Source organism: Anopheles merus, chromosome 3L, assembly GCF_017562075.2.
Source record: "Anopheles merus strain MAF chromosome 3L, AmerM5.1, whole genome shotgun sequence".
Lineage (NCBI taxonomy): Eukaryota > Metazoa > Arthropoda > Insecta > Diptera > Culicidae > Anopheles > Anopheles merus.
The window spans coordinates 5,809,895-5,834,118 of record NC_054085.1 but is presented as its reverse complement, the minus strand read 5'-3'; the positions used below and the strand labels follow the sequence as shown (position 1 = coordinate 5,834,118).

Genomic DNA, 24,224 nt, shown 5'->3' with positions numbered 1-24,224 from the left:
GTGCTCCGAAGGGATGTGAGGAGTAATAAGAGAAAGAGGATGAGGAGAGGTGTGCGGCATGTTTATGTGTAGACGTGATTCTTGAGATTTTGCCAATATGACGATCTAAACTTGCATAGTGTAATGCGGAATGCATAACCATAGGCGAAAACATAAATGTGACCGCTATCTCAGTCAGCGCACGTCCTAAAGCTATCAATTTACCTTTTTTTATTTTAACACAGATGTATTTCGATACAAAGGTATCATTTATTACGAATCAATTTACAATCAAATTTTCATTTCAGCTGTTATATATATTGCGTCTTATCAACGAGCAACAATTTCGTCATCGCTGTAAGCTCCTGCTAATGAACTTGGCCCAGCAGTTGATGAATGAGTTTTTCGTGCCCTAATACCACCCACAAACAATGGTACACCAATAATGCGGACACGGTATGCGTCGGCTGCTTATCGGAACAAACTGATGACACTTCAATTACACGGTAAATCGTTACAGCAAGCGCGTGCGTATGGATTAATTTATTGCTCGTCTCGTTCGTCATCGACGTTATCGTAGGCGAAGAAGCGAGAATAACATGATGCCCAACAATACTTACTTTAAGAAGATTAGTCTGGAGGACATTTCTTCGATAGTGAGACAGGAATTGTTGGAAGTACGGGTGATTTCATCATGCCCCGAACGGAAAAAATATATTGTAATTCATGGGAGAATGAATGGACGTGGATTGTGGATGTAAACTGCGAATTGGAAAGCAATACGAGCAATGAAACCGACTTTTTCTTCAAATTGACACTGAGCTGCTTATGTCAAATGTCTCTATTTAGATCCTTAAACAACTAGTATGCAATAATTATCACAATCACTTTTAGTGCGGATTTGCTCGCCTGGTCCGGGTACGCACTAGGTCGTTTGTTTTGTTTTGCTTGCTCTCACTTTCGTTTGTACTTAGCTAATGCTTATCATGAAAATTGGGGCCGCCATTGATGCAGCCCGCTGGAATCTTGCTCACGCTGCCATAATACTGACGCCGCACTTTGCGAGTAACGAACGCAACCCCTACGTTGATTCGTTTGCAATCACGTACATCGGTGCACCTTGGAATTTTGCCGGATCCTTCTGATCCACCATGTCGGACGCACCGTCGTACCCGGTATTGTCGATGCCGTTCGCCTTGGAGGCGGCAAGCTCCGCATTCGTGAGTAACCGCTCGCCCTCTATCGAGTGGCGGATTCCGTAGCTGAAGTAGATGAAGTATCCGACGACAATCCAAACGCTGAAACGAATCCAGGTACCGGAGTCGAGCTGGAACATGAGGTATAGGTTGAAGAACACACTGATCAGTGGCAGCAGCGGCACTAGCGGCACTTTAAACGTAAGCTTAATTTTGTCCGTCGGCTGCAGGGAAATAACAACGAACAGCCCGACCAGCAGGGCAACGAGCACCGCCAGTCCTGCGATGACGCCCGGGTAGTCACCGTTAATGTAATCTTCGGCCGGTACCAGAATGCCGCATGCACCGCAGACGAACACAGCTGTAAAGTGGACAATCAAACATAAAGAATGGGATAGTAATAGTAAAAACCAATGAGGCCTTTTTGGTTTGCCCACTCACCAAAAATGCAAACGCTGAACTTGACCACCGCCGAGGACAGCTTCGTCGGCGCTTGATGACGCTCGCGATTGACGAGCTGCCGAATCACCTCCGGCACGGTCACGCTGACTTCCGAGCTACCGAGCAGTTCCTCCGACTGGTAGCGCAACACCAGCACACTCACCGCTACGATCGTGTAGGCTAGCAACGTTCCGATCGACATCATATCGATCAGCTGCTGCAGATTGAACAGGGCCGCCATGATCGCCGCCAACAGCCCGGACAGCAAAGTGGCCAGCACAGGAGTTTGCGTTTTCGGGTGGACCGTCTGTAGCTTCTTGTAGATGATGCCGTCCGACGACATGGCGTACAGGACGCGAGGAAGCGGAAACATTGCACCGAGCAGGCTGGTACAGAGCGCAAAGATTGCACCGATCGAGACGATCCACTTGATGGCGTGCCATTCGATCGACTCGAACAGATGCGGGAACGGTGCTTCCGGGTCTTGCAGATAGTAGGGCAGAGCCATGGTCAGCACGGTCGAGATGCCGAAGTACGCAAGGAAAATGATGATGAGCGAGATCACGATGGCGAGCGGGATGTTGCGTTCCGGGTTCTTCGCCTCCTCACCGGTCGTTGCAATACAGTCGAACCCGACGAACCCGTAGAAGCACTTGGCCGCACCGGCCATGATACCGGCAAAGCCGAACGGTGCAAACCCGCCCGCTCCACCATTGTAGCCCGGCGGAATGTCCTTCGGATCGATGGTCCAATTGTCTGGATCGCAGTTGATGCCGCCCGCAACTAGCACAATACCGATCACGATAAGATTCACGCCAGTGAAGATGTTGTTCATCAGGGTCGATTCCTTCACGCCGTACGCTAGCAGGCCGGCCAGAATCAGCACCACGATGAACGAGAAAAAGTCCGGATAGTCCGACAGGAAGTCGACATCGATCGGCATAGCTTCGCGCATCGCTTTGCTAATTTTGTTGTCCACCAGCGAGTCGATGTAGCCGCTCATGCCACGGGCCACGCTGGACGTGCCTGCAAGGTGGGCAAAAACGACGAGAGCTGACAGTGAGCGAACAATGCACCCCGATCGCACACTACACCCCCCGGCTCCCAGTTACTTACCGATCACGTACTCCAGAATCAGATTCCAACCGATCGTGAAGGCAGTAAACTCGCCGATGCTCACGTAACTGTAGACGTAGGCGGAGCCAGCCTTCGGTACACGGGCAGCAAACTCGGCATAGCACAGGGCGGCAATGGCGGAAGCGACGGCCGCCACCAGGAACGAGACGACGACGGCCGGACCGGCCTGTTCGCGTGCCACCGAACCGGCCAGAACGTACACACCGAGACCGAGCGTACTGCCCACACCGAGCCCGGTCAGATCGAGCAGTGTGAGGACGCGGGCCAGCTTCGACTCCGACCCATCGTCTTCGTTCTGTTTCTTCCGCGTCAACGCTGACCAGAACCGACGCAAGGGACCGTCCGCTCGCATTGTTACGATCCGGAGGGTTATCTGTAGGCGGGTGTAGATAAAGCAACGTGTGCGTTTAGTGTGCGAGATATACGAGGGGGGGGGGTTGGGAAAGTGGTGAGAGTAATAGGAGTGGACGAGCAAGCGGGCACTTTTCGCATACATTAAGTTTGAAAGAGCGGCAGCGAACCGAATCGATTGCGGAAGCGACCGATTTGCAACGGTCGATCAATTTCGATTTGGCTATCAAATCGAGCACCTCAAGCGTGGAATGAGCCGAAATATATGGTAACTTAATTTGCACCGCCGTTGTGCCGCTAGTCTTCGTTTAAGCAGCCATCTCTCGTGACCGTCTCTCGGGTAACAGGTAATGCGAACTGCTACTTTCACCCAGCAACGATGAGAAGCCCAAAAGGCAAATTTCATAAGTACGAATGCACACCGAAAGTTCCCTGCCATTTCAAGCATGGGACTGTATTAACGATTTGATGCTAGCCTCATCTGAAAATTGGTAATTACCAAAAAAGCGGAATTTCCTTTTCTTTATCAAAGCGTTCATTTATTATTGCTGGAATGTACTTTCCGAAAGCTGCTCAATTGAACAGTACAAGGTAAACCATGACAGAGTAAGCTGGTCGACCCAGACCCAAGGTCAACGGCAAGGGTGGCCGATGGCTGGAAGCAGTAACGAAACGCTCAGACGTTGGCCAGTCTGCTCCAGTATGTCGTCAGCTCGCTTTTAGATACCGCAACCATTATTTGCATGTCAATGCGGGTGCAATGAGAACTCGTTTAACTGGAACCTGCACAAAACTCGTCAAGCGTACTAATTGAGCCCGCTGCTCCGTGCCGTTCCGTTTGCCCGGGCGGACGTGCTGAGAACACGTCGCTTAAGATTAACCTTGATGGCGCAAGCGCGCACGGCTCGTGTTATTGAATCACAATGACCTATTGGACAACAGTTTCTGGAGCTGGACTGAAGCTTCATGGATGAGGTACTCGACCCGTAGCACCAAAATTTTCCATTTTTCGATAAACCAATTTCGAACTCAATCGAAAACGATTGGTCATTGTTTGGGTGCTGTGTGAATACAACTTCAAACAAAACACCAGTTTTAAGCGCCTGTTATTTTTTCAGTTAGCACCTCATTTGTGTATTCAAACCTGGGTAGTTCAGAGCGTTCCCCCGCAATAGGGGGTGTAAATAGCGTCTAACGTTTTACGCAAACATTGCTCTGTATGGACATAGCAAATGAGAGATAAACACGCGACGGACAATGCAAACGCATGATTGGACATATTAGCGGGCTCCCTGTTGCTGATTGATTGTGGAGTTATCATTTTTCCCCCTAATTGCCTTTAATTGGTCGTGACTGTTTGTTTTACTGATAATTTTGCATCATTTGCGTATACAAAATAATCAATCGTAACGAATTAAATTGTGGCTTCAAAAAAGAGCTATGCTTTCTATAGTTTGCAGACATTTGTTGAGTTCCTGTAGATGCTGCGTTGGCTAATAGAAGCTTTTACTTTTCTTAGTACCGTGCAAGGAAATCAAGCACACACTAGCCTTCTGCAAAATAGGACACAACATGCTATGTGGCAACATATGATCGAACAAGCAGCGACTGGTGATGGTTGCTTCTGTGCGAAACGAATGGTGTAATTAAATTATTACTCAATTCGCACACACACACACACACACTGTTGTTCGCCAACTACAACAAGGCACATTCGTGACACGTATGACATCTCTGTCCCCGATTAGAACGGGTTTCCAAAGGCGAGTACGGTAAGAAACCTTTTAAGATAATGGTGTGCCCAAAAGGCGATCATCATCGATCGGAGATGACGGTATGGTGCAATATGTTCAACCGCGTTGCATTCGGGCGAAGACTTTGGACCACTCTCTGTCACGGTAGTGTGATTGTCGAACCAACGACTGCTCGAACCAATGTCGAAAAGCGTGGCCCCGCGGATGGCGAGCGAGTGCAAGGCCGGTCAGTGAACCGAATGCACCCGAACAGCGCTCTCGTTGATTAATGCACAGCCTGCAGCAGCCTCTCTACTGCTGCTACGGTTCTACAGCACGCAGCAGTTGACAGATGGCTCTATCCTCTGCACACCGACCCGACCACTTTCGAGCGATCAGCCTTGTTGTTATGGTTCGAAGCCATGCTGGTTCACAGTGTATGCAAGTTTCATTGACCATCGCGGTGTAAGGCCAGACAAACGGGCAGACACGGGCTATCAGCTTTGTTTTGCTCGTCTCATTCGCTTTCGCGTTTCACAGGTTCGCCATCACCGCCTTGATACTGTGCCAGTATGTCATCCGTCATCGGTACGATTCTCTGCACTCTACCCAACCCCCAGAGCCCGAACCGATACTGCACTGCACTCCGAGCGCAGCAGAAGGTTAACGACCAATCCGGTGAAAGCGATACCCATCCACACCTTCGATAACCTCGGACAGTGACGATGGACGCCGTGCCGGAAGCGGATGGTTCAAAGATGGCTTGCACACCAAATCGGGTAGCCGAACGGGTTGTCGGAAGAATGATTCTTTAAGGTAATTTGTTGATGGGTCGCTTATTTGCATTTTCACATAGACCAAACGAATCAAGAGAACCATTAATGGTGCACTAGCGGAAACAGTATAATTGTTGATTCCGAACTTGTAGACATTGGAAACCCCTTTTTGTGTAGACAACAGACATTGGTTTTTTAAGGAAGTGTTATAGTTCCCGTTTATACCGTTACTAATTTAGTCATTTTTGTTTCGCCTTATGGTTATATAAATTTCAAAAAAATCAAACTTTCAATTGCTTGTCTTAGGATCATGAATCTAAATACTGAAGATTACAAAAACTGTTAAGTTAATGTTCAAAATGATTGGATTGACTGATATAAACACATAAGCATAATTTTGGGAATCCTTCAGATTTGTAACAAAATTAACATTTTGTTTGGAACTAGGATCATATTATAATTCTCTTAATTAATCACGTGCCGTCCCTTGTCGAGGCGGTCCCGTGGTACAGTCGTCAATTCGAACGGCACAATAACATGCCCGTCATGGGTTCAAGCCCAGAATGAATCGTCTCCCCCGTAGCAAGGATTGACTTATCCGGCTACATGGTAATGAATGAAGTCTCGAAAGCCTGTATAGGCCGGCCGGCATGTCCGCGAAGGACGTTACGCCAAATAGAAGAAGAAGAAGAATCACGTGCCGTTAATCTTTGACCACTAGTAAAAACATAAACAAAAGGTTTTTTTAAATAAAACATTATTTTACACGTATTCAATTATCAAATGTTAAACTGCACACAGTGTAACGACAAGGATTATTTTTGTTCAATCTAAATTAAAGTACAGAAGCAAATATTATTTTGTTAACTTTTTAACAATATTCAACATCTGGATCGTCCTTAGTTTATCCGAAAATAAAAGCTTAATGCTTATTTTAATTTCTTCATATTTTGACTCATAATTATTTACGACTGAATAAATGTTTTACTTATCAAAAAATGTGACTGAAGCAATTTAATCGCAATACCGCTAAACTAAACAACGTATTACTAGAAGTTTACCGTTACAGTTGTAAAATGTTTACTTCTAATAGTAATTGAAGTTGCATGGGCAAGTGTTGTAATTGAATTTCAATAATGTAGTGTCGGCCTTTCTGTTTGAAGTGAAGACTTTGATAGTGATGTATAACGAATAAAGAAGGCTTTTGTCGTTTTCAATTTAAAATTACAAAGTGATGCAAGAACTGTGTAATTCTAATTTTAATGTTTGAGACCACGTCATAATTCAACCTTATCGACTAAGGTTATTTCGCCTATCCAAGCTAACATTGTGTATCAATTCTCACATAATACTCAATTACTAAACAAGCCAAGTCCATTCTGCAAGCGATTACAAACTGATACCGCAAAAAAAAAAATCATCAAATCCATCACACGCCCATTAACATTTATATTGGCAGGGACAGCTGAATTTGAAAAACAAAAAATAAAGAAAAACATTTTTATTAGTATCAACAGACTGTGTCGTCTGATAAGCGCTGATCAGTTGACTAAATCACCTACTATAAACAGCAGACGGACTTACGGACCCGCACTATGATTGGTTTTAAATCACCTGAATTAGAAGCAGACGATGCCTACGGCTTCGTAGCTTGATCGGTAGATAGAGCGTGATTATACGCATTCATTTCAGTATCGGTTGGTAAAACAAAGGCACTGGGAGACAATTGTATAACGACCAGAATATGCCCCCGTTCCATCGATCATATGAAATATTTATGAGTAAGCTCGATGCAGGTGTTATACCGTCCCGGAGACGGCTTACTGATACGTTTTCCAGTCAATATCAGTAGCTTTTCGATAATGTAACAGCTTACTTCAAGAGAAGACTCTCCAACTCTGGCAATGAATAAAATCATCGTGTATCAAGCTGTGTACGGGTGGCTGTGGATTAGTGTAATACGATCATACATCCATACTGTTCAGACAAGAATTCCTTGACACGTGCTCGATTATGTCTAGCATTATCATAAGCACAAGCTGAAGTGGGAACGGTAAAAAAACGTGTCTAGATGTTACTTTTCATTGTGAAGAAAAAGAGAATGTACTTGGATGGAATCTAAGTCTATGAATGCCGCAACAGAGTGGACGAGAGTAAGGCAAATACAGCTAATAAACAAAGTGCTACACTTTTCAATAGCTTGAATTGTATTGGGTATTCCAACAACCTATTACTTACATCATAAAGAAAGGTATCTTATACAGATCATTACAATTCAGAGAATATCATCTTTAAGAACAGTGTTCAACCAAAGTTCAACCTCATAGCTCAAAAAAGCAAATGATAAAAGAAACCATACCCTGTCTCATTTACTACAATACACTCCCAACAACTTTAGAGAGCGCGTGGGCTGTGGCGCTCTGCCACACACAAGTATGCAAATTTGCTACCAGCTCGTGCGGCACAAATCTCCAGAGAGTCTACATTTAATTGCATTCCATAAAAGCGCAAACCACCCGAACGGGGCGCAGTGTACGAATCACATGTCCCCGGGACCGTACACCTCCAGCTTCCCAACGGTGAAGGTCGACGTCGAGATGCTTTATCGTCCGAATCATCGCCCAACAGACATTTCCTGCCGTACGCTGGCAGATAGATGGAGCGAGAGAAAGAGCAAAGGTACGGTCGTTGTGATTATGACGACGCTTTCGTCGTTTTCCGGCTGTTTGATGGATCGATCCTTAATCAACCTGACGCTGAACTGAATATGGGTAGTAAACAATCCTATCCAGATAAGAAGCTCACTGAAAAAAGGCCGAAACTCGACAAACCCCCCTATTGAACCATTGGCCATCGATCAGACCGGGTGTAGTAAATCATACCGAATGCTCATACTACCGACAGCGCAGTGCCGGCTTGCGTAGCGTTCATATCTTGCATACGCCACCGCGGGGCTCGTGACTGGCAATGACTCGCTGATAAGCCCATCGTTTCATTGTTGAATCGTATTGTGGCCTATGGCGTGTGCTGGTGCATCTTCACCACCGGCTGTTCAGAACGATCGAGGGCGTCTAAGTGGGTTAATTACGCACGGGAACACAAAATGAAGGTCTTCGTTGAAAAGTAGATATATTCTATACCGAAAGAAGTAAACATATTTTAAACACGTTTGAGTAAACACTTTGTTAAGGGGTTTTAACCCAAACAACCGTTTCTATTGAAAGATGTCACAAATACAAAATGTGAGTCTTTTTTATTTACTATCACAATAACTCATTCTAAATTGGAGCATGAACTGAAAAAAAAACTGTAAAAGCAGGGAATAAATGATCTTGAAGAAAATTGCAGTAGTTGTTTGTGACCATTTCAGTGAGCTTGGCGTGAATAATACTGCATTATACAGCGTTATAATGAGCAAATATTCAAATAAGATTTTATTTCACGCCAGTTTCTTTAATTTATTTAAGCTGCCTAGACATTCGCCTTGCTTTGGCCGCCTAGACGGTTTTGAATTTGTTTTGGGCTGCCTAGACATGGGTCGTTGTCCCAAAACTCGTTTGCCAATAGCATACACAAAAATACACCTACACTGACGTAGTTTGCATGCTTTAGAGTTGAAAGCCAACTCTGATGCGAGGAAAAAAAGAGCAAAAACAAAATTATGGGTCGTTAGCGAAAACAAAACAACCTCCTCGACGATCGCGCCGCCAACCTGTTCGTCATGTGTCTCCTCTTCAAGGCCTAGGAGCAAGCTCAACCCCGATTGGCAACCGGTTTTCAAGTCTTTCTAATCCATCGAAGACGATATGCACGCCTTTTTCCTAAATGGGACCCTAACTATATAAAACTGTGTTGTTTAAAGTGCACTTTTACAGCCTAATTTACGGACAACTTTAACTACCATTCAATCGCATCGCACACTTTATGACCCCGTACGTTGGGTGGAATCTGCACAACAGTTCCAGCTCTTCATGCATCGAGCAGCAACCTTAAAGTGTCCACACTTGACGGGTTGTATATTGTGTCGTAAATAACTATCTATATTGTGAGGTACAACCAAGTAAGTGCCCAGAAAAGGGTGAAGACATTTATGCTAAGAAATAGAGAAAGTAGTAATATTTTGTTAAACATGCTATAGGTTCTACTTAAAAACGTTCCCTTGCATTGCACGAACAAGTTACATTTAACAGAACAAATTTAATAATAAAAATGTTTCTATTTTTATTACATTGAATCCCTTTAATTATATTCGCTCCTTCCATGATTGGTTGTACAATAAAAATGAAAAATATGAACACACCCACAGCCATGGTTACCTCACTAAATTGAGGAGATTTTATGTTGAATCATCTTTTCCATATATTATATCCCAATAAAAAAAAAAGAAATCACCATTCTCATTCTCCGACTGAATTCAATCCACACGGAACGGTGGCGAAGGTCAACCAAAACTCATTAACGCCGAACTATAAAACGGCAAAGAAGCTTTGCACAAAAAAGAAATCCCCTTTGCATCGTGTTCTGGTGAGCGTTCACGCCATCATTGATGGATCAACAAGTTGTCCCGTTTGGAAGCTTTGTTTTGATGACGATCGAGAGACGTTGAAAAATGTAGAAAAAAAACCCAAGTGCCGATCTTCAACCACGTCCTCCTAGCATGAAAACAAAACTAGCAAAAGCAACAAGAAATTACAGCAAAACAACTGGAACCGGGTTCCGTCGTTTTCATTCCAACTGAGTTAATAATACGGCAGAGAGAATGGCATAACAGAAACACACACAAAAAAGCCAATGAAAAAATAAAATCCAAAGGTTTGACGGAACAAGCGAGACACATCACAGCACATTGCAGTAAAGAGTGATCGAAAAGCCATCAAACCGGACACACATAACTGATTGGTACATGTTTAGCAAAATCCTATTCAGGCTCACAAATAATTACAGCATTGAATGCGGGCGTGGGCTCAAAATAAGAGAAAAAGTAACACAATCAATGATAGATAACATTTGTGCTGTAAAGGCAACAACAAAACGACATCTTCTTTTTTGGGGACAAACGCTAAACATCCATTACAGTCGTGTTGAAATGCATTTGCGATGGTTGTTTCAGCAAAACAAGCCTGTGCACTAATTTAGCATGTACATTTTCAAGGTTTGTGGAACATTTTCGTTTTTGTTGCTATTAATGTTACCATCGAGATCCCCCAAATTACTTTGTTATCAATTCATCTATCATTGTTTTGACTTTTCCGGAGATTTTCGAATACATGATCACACATATTTGACTTCTGAGTAATCCCATTATATTAAAAAAAGCTCTCTTGCATCAAACAACGTCTAGTTCCTGTTTTTCGCACCACTCATTACTACTAACGGTGAAAGGTACTTGTACACAATTTCATTACGTGCTGACAATATACTAAACCTCCCACTAATGCAAATCAATGACAAACGCATAGCTACCGCCGAAAATTTTCCAGACAGGAACGTGTCTTCACATTAACGTTCAAGCAGCACTAATCGATCGTTCAAACCGGCACTCGGTCGGTACATAACACACCACATCATTGCACAATTTAGATACTGTCCAGTGTCACGTTTTGAAAGGTGATTGACTGTGAACAATCGCTCATTTATAGCACCAAAAGGGTCTTTGCGGGGATGGGAAGGGGTTGGGGCAATGTGGTAAACAAAACCCTTACGTTTAATACTGGAGGGGAAGGGAATGATTCAATATACAACACTGTAATAACGCTGTAATTTTAGCCTCTACTAATCCAATGCCATGGAAACCATGGCCCTAACCGTGTGTGCAAGCACGTGTGGAGGGGGGGGGGGGGGAGACCACGTTGAAGGCACTTGAAAACACCGTGCACTAAAACTTGACGACTTTGAGAGCAACAAACCCACTACAGGATGTCATTGCTACTGAAGGATGAAGAGTAGTGCTAGTGGGTCATCTTGTTATCCTTGGGACATAAATCAAAGAATCATTAGATTCTAGCCGTCTGTGAATAAGAAGTGTTTGGAACCGAATCGTATGTTAATTTCAACAGTAATGTGCTTTGTTGATATTTCGACACATATATTTGACACAGCTATGGTTATACTTTCCGAAAGGAGAAATAGGTTTCCGATCTAATTAGAAGCGGAAATTAGGGCCTATATTAAGGTTTGCAACAAAACTGTCACCAAAATGTACCGAATTCGCTAGCACCTCACAAACAGCTTTCACTTTTGCTTCTAAACCACCCCATTACGGGCGGATTATGTGGTGGCCACGCGCTTTCGGTGTGCGTGCATGCGTGCGTGTGCTTTAAGTTAAAAGCTTTAAGTGATCCCTCTCTCGCTCTATTGCTTGCTGTCACGGCAACGGTGTTCACTATAACAGCTAATTTCAATATGTTCCACTACTTTGATCTATTTCGCACTACATCTGTTTGCAACAATTTGGTGGAACAGATTTTGTTGCACACACTTGAATTAAAAAAGTTAATGATTACAATTTCCACCACCGCATTTGTTCACAATCTCCCACGTTTTCTACTCAACCGTACAGAACGAATTAAGTACCGCATTCACTTACTGCACAGAAATAAACACGAGCTGCACACGGCGGAGAAGGGCTAGATCCGGGGTGTTTCGAGCGAATAGATTCAGCTTTGACGCGACAACTACCGTTTCGAGAGTGCGTTTGCAAATCGACCGCACCGGTCGAGATCTTGCCGAGAAGTGTGCACTTTTTCCCTAGCAAAACCGCAGGTGAGTGCAGGTGAGAGACACCGCTGAGCAGCAGCACACATGCTAGTAAAGTATGATGGAGGGGCAACGACTCACATACGCCATCCCATATGCGGAGAAGGGTAGTTGAGTTGTATTGTGTTGACGATAAGCAGCACACAAAACACTAATGCTAGATCAGTTAGCGTAGGCCATGGTCTATGTAAAGAAAGCGATTGGAGCGTTTTTGAATAAAACAAAACCACATTTAATTGTATCGATATTTTTGTTTAATAAAAGAGATTTTTTGTACAAACAAAAGGAATATTTTTTTATGAAAGGACACTGCATCTTGCAACGCCTTTCTATTCTTCATGTGGACTTTTTGTGACGGTAAAAATTGTATCCTTATAAATAAAAGATAAATTCTTCAAAGTGTGCGATAATTATTCTTTTCAAATCGTTTTTCAGATGTATTGACTTTACTCATACACACAAAATGAAAAAAAAAACAAGTAGAATTGAAAAACAACAAAAAAACCAAAATGTTAATTTTTAAGGAAAAATATGCAATTTATTCCTCATTAATAACTTGTAATGTACTACAAAATATCTTCTGTTTTTGTGATCTTGACTGTGAGGAAAAGGCAAGAAAAGTTTTCGATTTTATATTATAAGTAATACGATATGAGGGAAAAAATTGATCAACATGTTTTTTCATAAATTGACATATCTTTAAAGTATTTTGTCATAATATATATCAAATATTTAAAATTTTATTTATTTTTTCATATAATTTGTTTAAATATTCTGAACAGTGTGAAGATTGTTTTTGTTTAATAGTTGTCATTAGCTTAATTATTCTATTTCTTTTGATGTGCAAAAAATTAAAAGTTTTCAGTAGACTGAAAAAAATACTTCCGATTGGCTCCAATAATGTTCTGATAACTTTCAACTCAGGTAGAAGGTAATAAATTTATCAAATTTACCATACAAATATTACAAAATACACTGAGAGACAGCAGCAACAAAAAATTAAGGTAACACACAACAAAACCACACAAAACAGTCGTTCATTTCTAAAGAGCCATGTGATGCACGTTTACACAATCATGAATTTGTTCATCCTTTCAACGAGACGAAACAAAAGATTTCAATGCAACGCAAGGCTACGACATGTTTTAGGGAGTATCAAGTACATGTGAAGCAAAACTACACATACTTTTTGTGCCACCCCACTTAAATAGTCCCCGTATTCTCTTATCGGTGGGTTAAAACAATGGCGACATCTTCTAGTTGTGTATTTCCAAAAGATTAAATTCCAATTCCACAACCTCTCCGTCACGACCCTTATCGATGGGCGAACAGATTTTTCGACCGGCTCTGAAGTGCTAAATAAATCAAAAGAATTTCTCATCAAAAAGGAAGGGAAGCTCCACCCGTTCCCGCAAAAAAACAACCGTTTAACCGATTCAAATTTAGATCCTTCTTTTGCTTACGTGAAGCCTCTGGGATGGGATAATTTTGTCACGTAGACCCTTTAAGAAGGATTCAGACAGACCCTAATCAATTATGGCACAAAGGAAAAACATTTCTTGTCGAGACTGAATGTGAAAGAGATAGGCATTAGAAGTCCTAAATACCTGGATCGTAATTGAGGCTATACAGTCCCGAACCATGCATCGTCACTAGAAAACGATAACATGAAGCACTAGAGAGTGCGTCTGCGTGCGCGTCCAATGCAGATTGTATATTACCGCAAACCTCATTGATAACAATGAGGTATTACAAACGCGGCGCATGGCGGCCGCTGATGTGAATGAACAATTAATGAAACAACAGGTGATAAGCACTTGAGCCCACAAATTCGCGATGGGGGGGGGGGGGTGACTTACGGCGGATATGTACCATTTTCAAACTACCCAATCATCGCGTGTTGGCGGTGGAGGTGTAGATTAAACAGAGATGATTGGGCAATCGTAATCGTCATATCGCCAACGAAAGCGACCAGATCTAGTAGTGATAAGGGTGATTAAATTCGTTTAAGGATATCGCTTCACCCGCGAGAGGTGAGCGTGCGCATGTGAAGGAGGGTTACGTACAGGGAGTCGGCACAATAACCCGATAAACCCGCACCCGATTGCCGTCGTCTAGAGATGTGCCATAAAATGTCTGTTAGTAAACAAGCGATGGGTTTGTTGTGTACCTGATGTAGCTAGACCACCGGACTTAAGCCAACCACGCTGTAACTCATGTTTCGACGATAAGATAAAACATACCCTAAATCTTTAGGACAATCACATGATAAAGATCTGTCAATGTTTATGGACTATCCCAAAGCTGACGTATGTACTATTTACAAAGCGTCCAGTTCCAACTGCTTGTGCTACAAAAACTTAAGTTCGCTCTCTACTACACTGTTGATGGAACACAATTTACAGGTATCTGCGGTGAGAGAGAAAAATAAACACCCGCTACAGCTGACGGAAGCGTGATCTCGTACATCATCAGCCATGTGCATAATGCTGCCCGAAAATGTCCGAAACCCAAACAACGATAAAAGTGATACAAAAAAAAGAACAACAACTTTGCGCTGCCGCATTGGACCGGAGGTTATCATTAGGATAACCTGTTATCAACTACCAAAACTGGTTGTAGCACTTTTTTGTTTTTTCCTTCCCTTATTGAGGTGAAGTGTTGCGAGAATTAAAGGGGGAAAGTGAATGAAAAAAATATTAAAAACACAAAAATTATACTTTTTGCATGATTCGGTCAAATTACTTTGTCATTGGATATTGAAGACGAGAATGCTTCATACGTTGTAGAGTGGAAGATGACTTTGATAAGCTCCCGTCTTATGGGTCGAGAAGGAAATTGGGTTAAGTGAATATTTTTTTTTTTTCAGCTCAAAAATCGGCACATTCGTGTGCACAACTAAAATAAATGAAAATTAAGTAAGAAAAACGCTGGTAAATGTAAAGAATGTTAACAGTACCCAAAAATGTAAAACTTGAATATTAACAATACAGTTCGTCGGAGGCAAGGTGTTATTCACGATTATGAGGAAACACGATCAACTAGATCTTTATACTTACTCTGTGACAAAGCGATCATTATTTTTGAATCGTAGTATATTTTCTGCAGAGATCTGGTATTGGATAGTCCAGGGGCCTAGGCATTCCGCTGATTTTTTTTAAATAGACGTGTGTCCTACAAAACGCTTTCAGAACTCCTTTTGAACAAACTGTAAAAGCTGAGTCGCTCAATACCAAAATATTTACATGTGTGATGAACTTTCGAATGTATTCTTACTAATAATTTCATCCATTGCAAATGAGTTTTCTTTTACAAGGAATGTGATTGTAGTTCGATCACTTTTGTCAAACAAACAAAAATATTACATTAAAAGTAGATAAATTAACTAGAATCACCAAATATTCATTACATCGAACCATTCGTAGATCATTAAATAATCTTGAATTCCTACAGACGATATAATATCCAAACATTCATAAACTTCGTTAGTCTTATATCATTAAGTAATTTTATGAATCTTATCAATCTTATGAATTTATAAAATGGTTCATGAGTCTTCTTCTTCTTCTATTTGGCGTAAACGTCCTACGGCGACATGCCGGTCTATACAGGCTTTCGAGACTTTATTCAGTATCACGCAGCCTGATAGTCACGTTCTGGCTACGGGTTCATATGAGGATTGAACCCTGGACAGCTATATTATTAACCGTTGTCTCAATGACCAAATGTACACCTTCATCTCTACGACCGGTTATCCCGTAAATTTTGCTAGACAAGTTTCGAATAAAATTTAAATTTTAGACAAGACAAGTTCTTTTTCACATTAAAACTTCAATAATTTTTGTCGGATTGAAAATTAAAATTTCAAACTTGGTACAAAGGTGCAGACATTAGTTTTATTTACTTTAGTGAAATGAGATTTTCATAGTCTCGTCTACCAGTTTTTTAATATTTTTTTAAGCTTGACAATTGTCAAACAATTTTAAGTTTTTAAGTTTTTAAGATTTTAAAATTGTCTTTTTACAGACGAATTATTCAGACGATTGAAAAAAAATATTCATTTTTTTAATTGTTTTGTATTGTTTCATAGTCAACGTTATCAAACATTATATGCTTGCTAAGTACAAATCATGAAGAATACTAATTCTGCCACATTTTTCTATGTTGGTAATATTTTTTATAAATAAAACATGTTTAGAGGAGACCGAATATGAGGAGAAAATATAACATAATGCGTATTTAAATAGTAAAAAATGTTTTATACGTTTGAATTTTGAGCATTGAAGCATTGAAAGCTACCAATGGAAAAAAAAACCGGTTGCCATATATAACAAAATATTTAAAAATATTAAATCATTAAGATTTATATTTCTGCATCAAAGTAATTAAGACTAATGCCTTTATCTTTATACCAAATTAGAAATTTCTATATTTCTGATGTGATAAATTATTAAAAGTTTTAAAATTAAAAAGGTTTACTTCCTTACAATAAGTATGGGATACTCGGGTATGCCGGTCGTAGAGATAAGGGATATCAAAATAAAACAATAGAAATAAAATATTTAAGAATTAAAAGGAATTGGCTTGAATAGAAAGATACGTACACAAATTATGTAGCTACCGTTTTTTTTTTTCAATAAAAATATTTTAGTTTGAAAATTAACATTATAACCGGGTATTCGGTCGGTTACAGGGTAAGTCGTTCGAGATGACGGCTGTACAACAGCGACCCGCCCATGAATTCATGTATTTATAAAATTGTATAAATTAAAACCGTGTACTTCATTTACATAGGCGGTAAATGAGGGAAAAACCTCTTGAGAGAGATTCATGAACTTATTAAGCGACAGATCATCTGGACCATCTTTGGCAGTGTGTTTGAGCCAGAGTGATGGCAAAGGATGATCCACGAACTTACTGAGCTGTACGGCTAATCAGATATCTTAACGGTTGCCAAAGTCGGCAGGATACGATAGTTGGAGCATGTAATAAAGATGTCGTACTCTAGTCCCACCAGTAAGCTAACGAAAGTGATTAATACATCTTCAAATATTCATGAATTTGTAGAGATTCATATTTGTTTGATGAAGATTCATGAATTTATAAATTTCAAATAGTTACCCATCTCTATGTCAGCTACATTTTTCGGACAGCCTTCTTCCAAATGAATAAGCACAATTTTCAAGTTTATATTCAAACGCCTTTTTTCCAGTGACAACTTTTAATGGTACAATTAAGCATCTGAACAACATGCTCGAGCATGCCGGATTCAAACAAATGCATCATCGTGTATACCGTAGCTTCAACAGCGTTATATGATAGACATACTGTGCGGTGGTGGTACCGGCTTTCGTGCCTGTAAAGTTTGAGCCGATGCCGGAATCGTCGTACACCCTACACATGAATGCAGCGTTTCGTGTATGAAGATATCGCAATCAATGCAAAACACCTGCTTGCAGGCATCGCACTCGTATACCATTTTATCCGTGCCGCTTGCGAGAGTTTTCTGGCAGGCGTAACAGTTTGTCACCGGTGGGTCGCGCGGTTCCTGCACCTGTACCTGCTCTAGCGGGAGTTCGTTAAAATGTGGCACCGGAAACAGATGATGATAGCTGCGGGCTAAATGTGGCGCAGAGGCTAACGTTAAACCGCACGCTGAACATTCCACCGGTAGCTCACAATACTTGCTGTAGCACTGGGGGCAGTGATAACCGCCCGAGGTCAGTTTGGCCGGCTCATCCGCACTGTCGATGTGGCACATACACATCGTCAACGGTGGTTCCTTGCCCGATTCCGTCTTGCCGTGCGGGAAACCCATCTTAATCAACGAAAATTCCTGCTGATTGCCGGCCTGCGGTGGATCGATGTGCTGAAGCAGCTGATCCTTGTAGTGCGCATCGTCCAGCACGGCACCAAACAACCCGCCCGTTTCGGTGCACAGGAACTTGCAGATACGGATTTCCGCTGAAAGAGACAGCACGGAGCATCGAACGCCTTCCGTTTTAAGATTTTCGATCGTCAGATGGACATCGTTCGGATCGCAGCTGGTCAAACTTCCCATAATAACTAATATTTCTCTGCTTGCGTGTTGTGGAATCATTCGTAGCGTCTTCAGCGCCAGCTCCAGACCGTTTTGAAGCGATGGTTCACCGACCAGCGGTACGCCATTGGTTAGTGCGTGCACCGCTTTAATGTGCTTCCGGGAGGTACCGCCGAGTTCGGAAATCTTTTCCGCGCGCTTTGCCTTCATTGCAATTACGCCAAGCTGAGAAATGGGATTCTGGTCGAAAAATTCCTCGATAAACAGTTCTAGCAGCTTTAGAGAACATATAAAGCGCGTTGGTTTCAGATCCGGGACAGTCATCGCTTCGGAGCAGTCGAGCAACACGTACAGGTGGCGCATCATGCCAAGCTTACTGAAGCCGCGTTTCATTGCTTGACGCTTGCGCTTAGCCTTTTGGATGATATCACTAACCGATCCTTCGATAAGCCCATCGTCGTCCTCTTTGATTGCTTCCCTGTGGGAATAATAAGAAAGAAAATATCATTTGTACGTTGCTTGTTATGCCGCAACCGGTTTGCCTGATTGCCGCTAAGCCAGCCCCCAAAAGGTTGCAATGTTCAAAGTTCAGGGCCATTTGTATCCGCTTTTGAATTGTAGACTTTAATCAATGTAAGTTGATCGACAAAATATCATTCACAGGAGGGCAATGAAGTCCACAGATCATTATTCAGAATTTCCTATGACGGAAGGTTCTTGAAAACAACAGGATGTTCGGAACTTACCATGTTTTCTCATATCCCGTCTCCCAGCGATATTCCTTTGGATCCTCTTCGTCCGCCATTGTGTTTGATCAGTAGGTTTACTTTTCCTGCAAAGATCAAACCCAGATTTTTACACTTATTTCACAAATATTTCGCGTTGTAGTCGAAGCAGCGGCCGGCATGCACTCTTTATTTTGTTTACCTTCCAAAACCCTTTGGTGTCGTGTGGTGAACTTCTCACCAAAACTCACCTCTCCTGATAGCTGTCAAAGAAATGTCAGCAAAGACGGGGCGAGAAAAAAAAAACAACACACTCACACACACTCTGTGCAAGTTTTTTCTATCATCATAAAATTCTAAATTTTGTGCATTAGTTCTAACTTTTTGATAACAGAAACAGTCGTAAACTAACAATGACGACCAAGGTGGCAGCTAAGAAGTTTAAATGGGCTCTAGATTTCAACACCAAGTGCGTATCTTTGTTGCGTTTGCTACGGAAGCATGGTGGTGGTATGCTCACCCCCATGCTAAACAAACCGTGTTGGTCGTGAATTCCTTATTTTGGATATAAATTGATGGTTTGTTTTTGATTTTAGATCGCGCAGCAGTGGATCCGACATTGCGGCTCCGCCCGGTTACAATCCGTCGGCGGACGTGATTAGCAGCAAGGTGGTCAACCAGACTGACCAGAGCCACCTGATCCTGAAGAAGTCGTGGGAGATTGCACTCGGTCCGATCAAGCAGTTCCCCATGAACCTGGTCATCATGTACATGTCGGGCAATTCTATCAGTATCTTTCCGATCATGATGGTGGTGATGATGTTTATCCGGCCGGTCAAGATGATGCTGTCGACGCATTCCACGTTCAAAGTGATTGAAGGCATTTCCGCCACCGGACAGAAGCTGGTGTTTCTGCTGGGTAACCTTGTTAACATTGGGCTGGCGCTTTACAAGTGCCACAGCATGGGCCTGCTTCCGACGCATGCGTCCGATTGGCTCGCGTTCGTCGAGCCGCAGAGAAGGTTGGAATATTCCGGCGGCGGCATCTCGTTGCTCTGAGCCGGCGGAACAACCATCCACGCGACACCCTGGAGTGCATTTTTGTGAAACAAGTTTGTATTTATTTTTCACTACCACATAGAGGATGGTGAGAGGGGTAACAATAAAAAGACGTAAAGCATATACAATGAACGGAACAAGGTGAATTTGGTGACAAACATAAATCTCTTTCGGTTGAATCTGTTGTTTAAAACGAATAGTTGTCTAGTCTAGGAGTTGAAAGAACTAGCTTAGAGCCATCCTGAGTTTTCACAAAACCGTAGTCCTGTTGGCCGAGTCTCCGAGGCACGCTAGGCTACGGCTTCTTGTACTGATCGGCGAATTCTTTCGCCTTTTCCAACAGCTTTCCCGGCTCGTCCACCCTCGGTACCTGCGGGACAATGAAATGGTAAACAGTCGGTAAACAAACAAGTAATGCACGATCAACGGAAGCAACCCTTTTCACCTCATAGTTTTGTGTGATGTAGATTCCGGTGTAAACACCGGCTCCGAACGTCAGCTGTTTTGGCGCAGCAAGAGAGGGGAAAGAAAGTAAAGGTCACAATTAGTCGAATCTAAAACTTTCCCTCTCCTCTTCAGGGCCATTGCTCAAGCTTTTCGGGGAGGCTAAAAATAGTTGCCGAAGCGTTACACCTGTTTAATCGTCAATGCGATCGAATCGCAATGGTTATGCAATGTCGCTTTCCCTCCCAAGCGTTTCGATCATGTGACGAGAAGAAACAGGCAAATTTCCATCACATATCCAACAGAAAACTTACCAGAAACTTCAGCATGTCTGTTATTCCGAGTGGATCCACTTTGGACTGCTATTTTTAACCCTTGGAGCGCTAGAAAGGAAAACTGCCCGGAGGCTAGAAGGCTATGGATTTTTTTGTAAACAAATACAAAATGTCACGTATTTGTCAAATTTCGAACATCGAAAATTGCTCGAAGATTTTTGCAAAATTCTAACATAAATTTAATAACGCTAGTGATTTGTGGTGGTTCGTAGGACAGTTACTCCAAAGTTTGCAAAACCAAGCAATTACAGCAGTTGTTTAGTGCAGGGGAGAATTTTACATCGCTTTGTTTCGTCGAGCAAATCCGTTGCTCAATGAGCAGTTTCGCTTTGACATTTGACGTTTACGTGCTCAATGAGCAGGTTCATGCGACATTCGATACCAACAACAAATCAAGGCCAACTTCGCAGCTAAAACGTTGCTCGCTACAGCAAAACTTTTCAACTGTTGGACCTCGGTGAGTCAACCGTACAGTGAACAATCTGCGATTGTCGTAAGCTGAATACAGGTAAATATCTTCTCCCAGCACCCCGGCACATCGTCATCTTTGTCCGCGTCTTGTTTGGGTTCAAAGTTTCATCAGCAACATACGTGTCTTTCGGGCGGCTATTTGAGGCGCATCCGTACGTTCTATGCACGACATTGCCTGCTGATCACACACCGCGTTGAGACCTTTCTGTGAACCCTTGCAATATACCGGAACAAGTTCGTGTCGTGCATATAGTGAAGCAACAAGAAAAGGCAACGCGTTCCCCATTTGTGATATTTATAGATTCCGTGCCGCTGTTCACATTCTAAAAAACTTGATAAAGCGCATCAACACAATCCTACCGAAATGACTCTCGTCTGGGGCATTATTGCATCGTTCCTGTACGTGGAAATATTTGTGGTGCTACTGCTCGTACTACCGCTCCGGAGCCCACAGCAATGGCATCGATTTTTCAAATCCCGCTTCCTGGCGATGCTGAGCCGCCAAGCCCAGACCTATTTCTATCTGCTGCTCGCTGTATTGGTGCTGTTCCTCCTGGAAGCGATCCGCGAGATGCGTAAATACTCCTCCAACGGTAGGTAGCGAAACAGTGATGAAATTGAAACCACCCTGCAGCAAAAACAGATGTCTCATGTTTCTTCCATTCGCCTTGAACCGCAGATCATACGCACACCGAAACGCACCTGAATGTGGAGATGCAGCACAGTATGCGATTGTTCCGTGCCCAGCGTAACTTTTACATTTCCGGCTTTGCCATCTTCCTGTCGCTGGTGATTCGTCGGCTGGTATCACTGATTAGCGGCCAGGCTGTTTTGCTCGCACAGGCAGAAGCTTCGATGAAGCAGGCGCAAAGTGCTACCAGCGCCGCTCGCACACTGATGAATCAGCAGAAGGATGGCGATAAGAAAGCGGATGCCAAGGACAAACCGGCTGGCGATGCACCAAATGTAGGTTACTCGACTTTGTTCTACGTCAGGTATGATGAGCACAGCAAATAATAATGGTCTAACCGTTCATCTTGCAGACCGATGAGCTAAAGAAGAAGGTCGCCGAGCTTGAGCAGGAACTGGCCAAGGAGCGCAAGGATAAGGAGGCCATGAAATCACAATCGGAAAGTCTAAACCGCGAATACGATCGACTAACGGAAGAGTACAGCAAACTGCAGAAGAAGATCACCGTTTCCAGCGCAGATAAGAGTGATTAAGTTTTTTGGCAAAATTTTCTTTTCATAATTAATTGGCATCTTGAATTTTTATACGTACGGTTTAAGGTTTTGGGCTATTTATGGCGTGGAGTATTGCGTGCGTACTTGTCTTTTCTACCAATTATGCTCATCATTCATGTATAAATCTAAGTGATGTTCCATTACACATTGTTTGCGACAAATTTAAAGTTCACTTTAAAAACTAGCTTTTGTTTTTGTTTTTCTATAACATTCATTTTCTTCTATTTAATTGTCGTATGCATGTAATAATTCACGGATTTACGATCCTTTTTGCGGGCGATGGCCGATTGCATAAACAACCAAAACTTTGCAAGGAATAACTTAAAGAGAGTGGATTGTATTGCACCTCAGATAGAAGAGTTGTTTCTTCGGACAGAGTAATATGGAACGAAGGCACTGAATTTTCGAACGATAAAACAAATTCTTTCTTCTTGCAACAAAAAAAAAACAAACAAAAATATTGTATGAGAGACGCTGAACTAGGACAAAATAAATGTTTAGTAACATAACACACAAAAAATGGAAGAATAGTCAAATTATTAGTCTTCATCGCATTGCATTTTTTGGGTATCATTTGTTTCACCAATCCGTATGATTCGTTATCGGTGCCTGATAAACTGCAAGGCGCACCCGATTACTGATACTCAAAAAGAAAACCGTCATCCCTATCGTAATCAGCAAAGGTAGGGGAAGATAAGATTTAAGAGTTTAAATGTATGAACGACTGCAATAGCTGAATTATTTGCATTATGTAAAACAATTTCCACTCGCCTAACAAATTTTACTGTTTGGTTTAGGATCAGTTGATGATGTTTGTTTTTATGTTTATTTGTACGGTCCGATTGACTCTATTCGCCTCTGTAGGGCAGCTGCATGTTGTCGACTGATTATCGTAGGGCGAATTTGCTGTCCGTTTATATCAATCTACCAGTCAACTGGTCTAGTTAGTCGGCCTTAACTGATCAAGCTGATACCTTAAGCGTAGCTTATGTTCAAAATCCAATGTAACTGTCGACTCATAACCAGTTGCTTTGTTTATTTAATGTCCATTCTGGCCCGGTTACAGAACTACGCAACGTGAATTCAAGGTATCCCTTAACTCCGAAATGTATTAAAAAAAGAAACGACTACCAAATCCATTACAGTCCACAATGCCGGACCCTTAATTGATTTACCTAAACCTGATCTCATACCGGTCCTCGAACTGATCCCAATCATACAACGGTCTTGGAAGTTTTTACTGCACGCATACTAGTCCTGGAATTGGTTCTGAATCCTTAACAGGCCTGGAACTGATCATATTTTCATAGCGATTCTATAGTAGTTCTATAGTTTTTGAAACTGAACCTGAGGCTTTATGGGTCCTGCAACATATTCTGATTTCAAATATCTGTTGCATAGTAACACGCATAACGCAGTAGCATTGCAAGCCTCGATCAGAGTACACATTGAGTAAATAAAGATGATTCCATTCTGAACTAAAGAATAAATCAGTTGTGTTTTTCTCAAGATATATTCCCGGCGACATATCATTTTG

The 24,224-nt window shown here is 42.2% G+C and overlaps 4 protein-coding genes across 8 annotated transcripts; 2 read left to right on the top strand and 2 right to left on the bottom strand.

Annotated features, from left to right (window-relative positions):
• Positions 1–784: 784 nt before the first annotated feature.
• LOC121599425 (cationic amino acid transporter 3) lies at positions 785–12,387 on the bottom strand. 2 transcript variants are annotated; one of them, XM_041927219.1, is made up of 4 exons: positions 12,187–12,387; positions 2,733–3,126; positions 1,617–2,642; positions 785–1,536 (listed from the first exon to the last, which is right to left on the bottom strand). In XM_041927219.1, the coding sequence occupies exons 2-4, from the start codon at positions 3,103–3,105 to the stop codon at positions 1,061–1,063; spliced, it is 1,875 nt and encodes a 624-aa protein (XP_041783153.1). In that variant the 5' UTR covers positions 3,106–3,126; positions 12,187–12,387; the 3' UTR covers positions 785–1,060. The 2 variants fall into 2 exon arrangements, with proteins under 2 accessions (XP_041783153.1, XP_041783152.1); XM_041927218.1 differs by having other exon boundaries at positions 12,200–12,385.
• Positions 12,388–17,522: 5,135 nt separating this feature from the next.
• On the bottom strand, positions 17,523–19,472 carry LOC121599487 (general transcription factor IIH subunit 2-like). 2 transcript variants are annotated; one of them, XM_041927326.1, is made up of 3 exons: positions 19,386–19,472; positions 19,156–19,241; positions 17,523–18,887 (listed from the first exon to the last, which is right to left on the bottom strand). In XM_041927326.1, the coding sequence occupies exons 2-3, from the start codon at positions 19,212–19,214 to the stop codon at positions 17,681–17,683; spliced, it is 1,266 nt and encodes a 421-aa protein (XP_041783260.1). In that variant the 5' UTR covers positions 19,215–19,241; positions 19,386–19,472; the 3' UTR covers positions 17,523–17,680. The 2 variants fall into 2 exon arrangements, with proteins under 2 accessions (XP_041783260.1, XP_041783259.1); XM_041927325.1 differs by having other exon boundaries at positions 19,337–19,415.
• LOC121599489 (ER membrane protein complex subunit 4-like) lies at positions 19,428–20,357 on the top strand. Its single transcript, XM_041927331.1, has 2 exons — positions 19,428–19,603; positions 19,731–20,357. Exons 1-2 carry the CDS (start codon positions 19,548–19,550, stop codon positions 20,191–20,193), a joined length of 519 nt encoding a protein of 172 aa, XP_041783265.1. The 5' UTR covers positions 19,428–19,547; the 3' UTR covers positions 20,194–20,357.
• A 973-nt stretch (positions 20,358–21,330) lies between these two features.
• Positions 21,331–23,177, top strand: LOC121599488 (B-cell receptor-associated protein 31-like). Of its 3 annotated transcripts, none has more exons than XM_041927329.1 (4): positions 21,331–21,480; positions 21,745–22,036; positions 22,123–22,409; positions 22,487–23,177. In XM_041927329.1, the coding sequence occupies exons 2-4, from the start codon at positions 21,808–21,810 to the stop codon at positions 22,664–22,666; spliced, it is 696 nt and encodes a 231-aa protein (XP_041783263.1). In that variant the 5' UTR covers positions 21,331–21,480; positions 21,745–21,807; the 3' UTR covers positions 22,667–23,177. The 3 variants fall into 3 exon arrangements, with proteins under 3 accessions (XP_041783263.1, XP_041783262.1, XP_041783264.1); XM_041927330.1 differs by having other exon boundaries at positions 21,342–21,429; positions 21,499–22,036; XM_041927328.1 differs by having other exon boundaries at positions 21,331–22,036.
• The last annotated feature ends 1,047 nt before the right edge of the window (positions 23,178–24,224 follow it).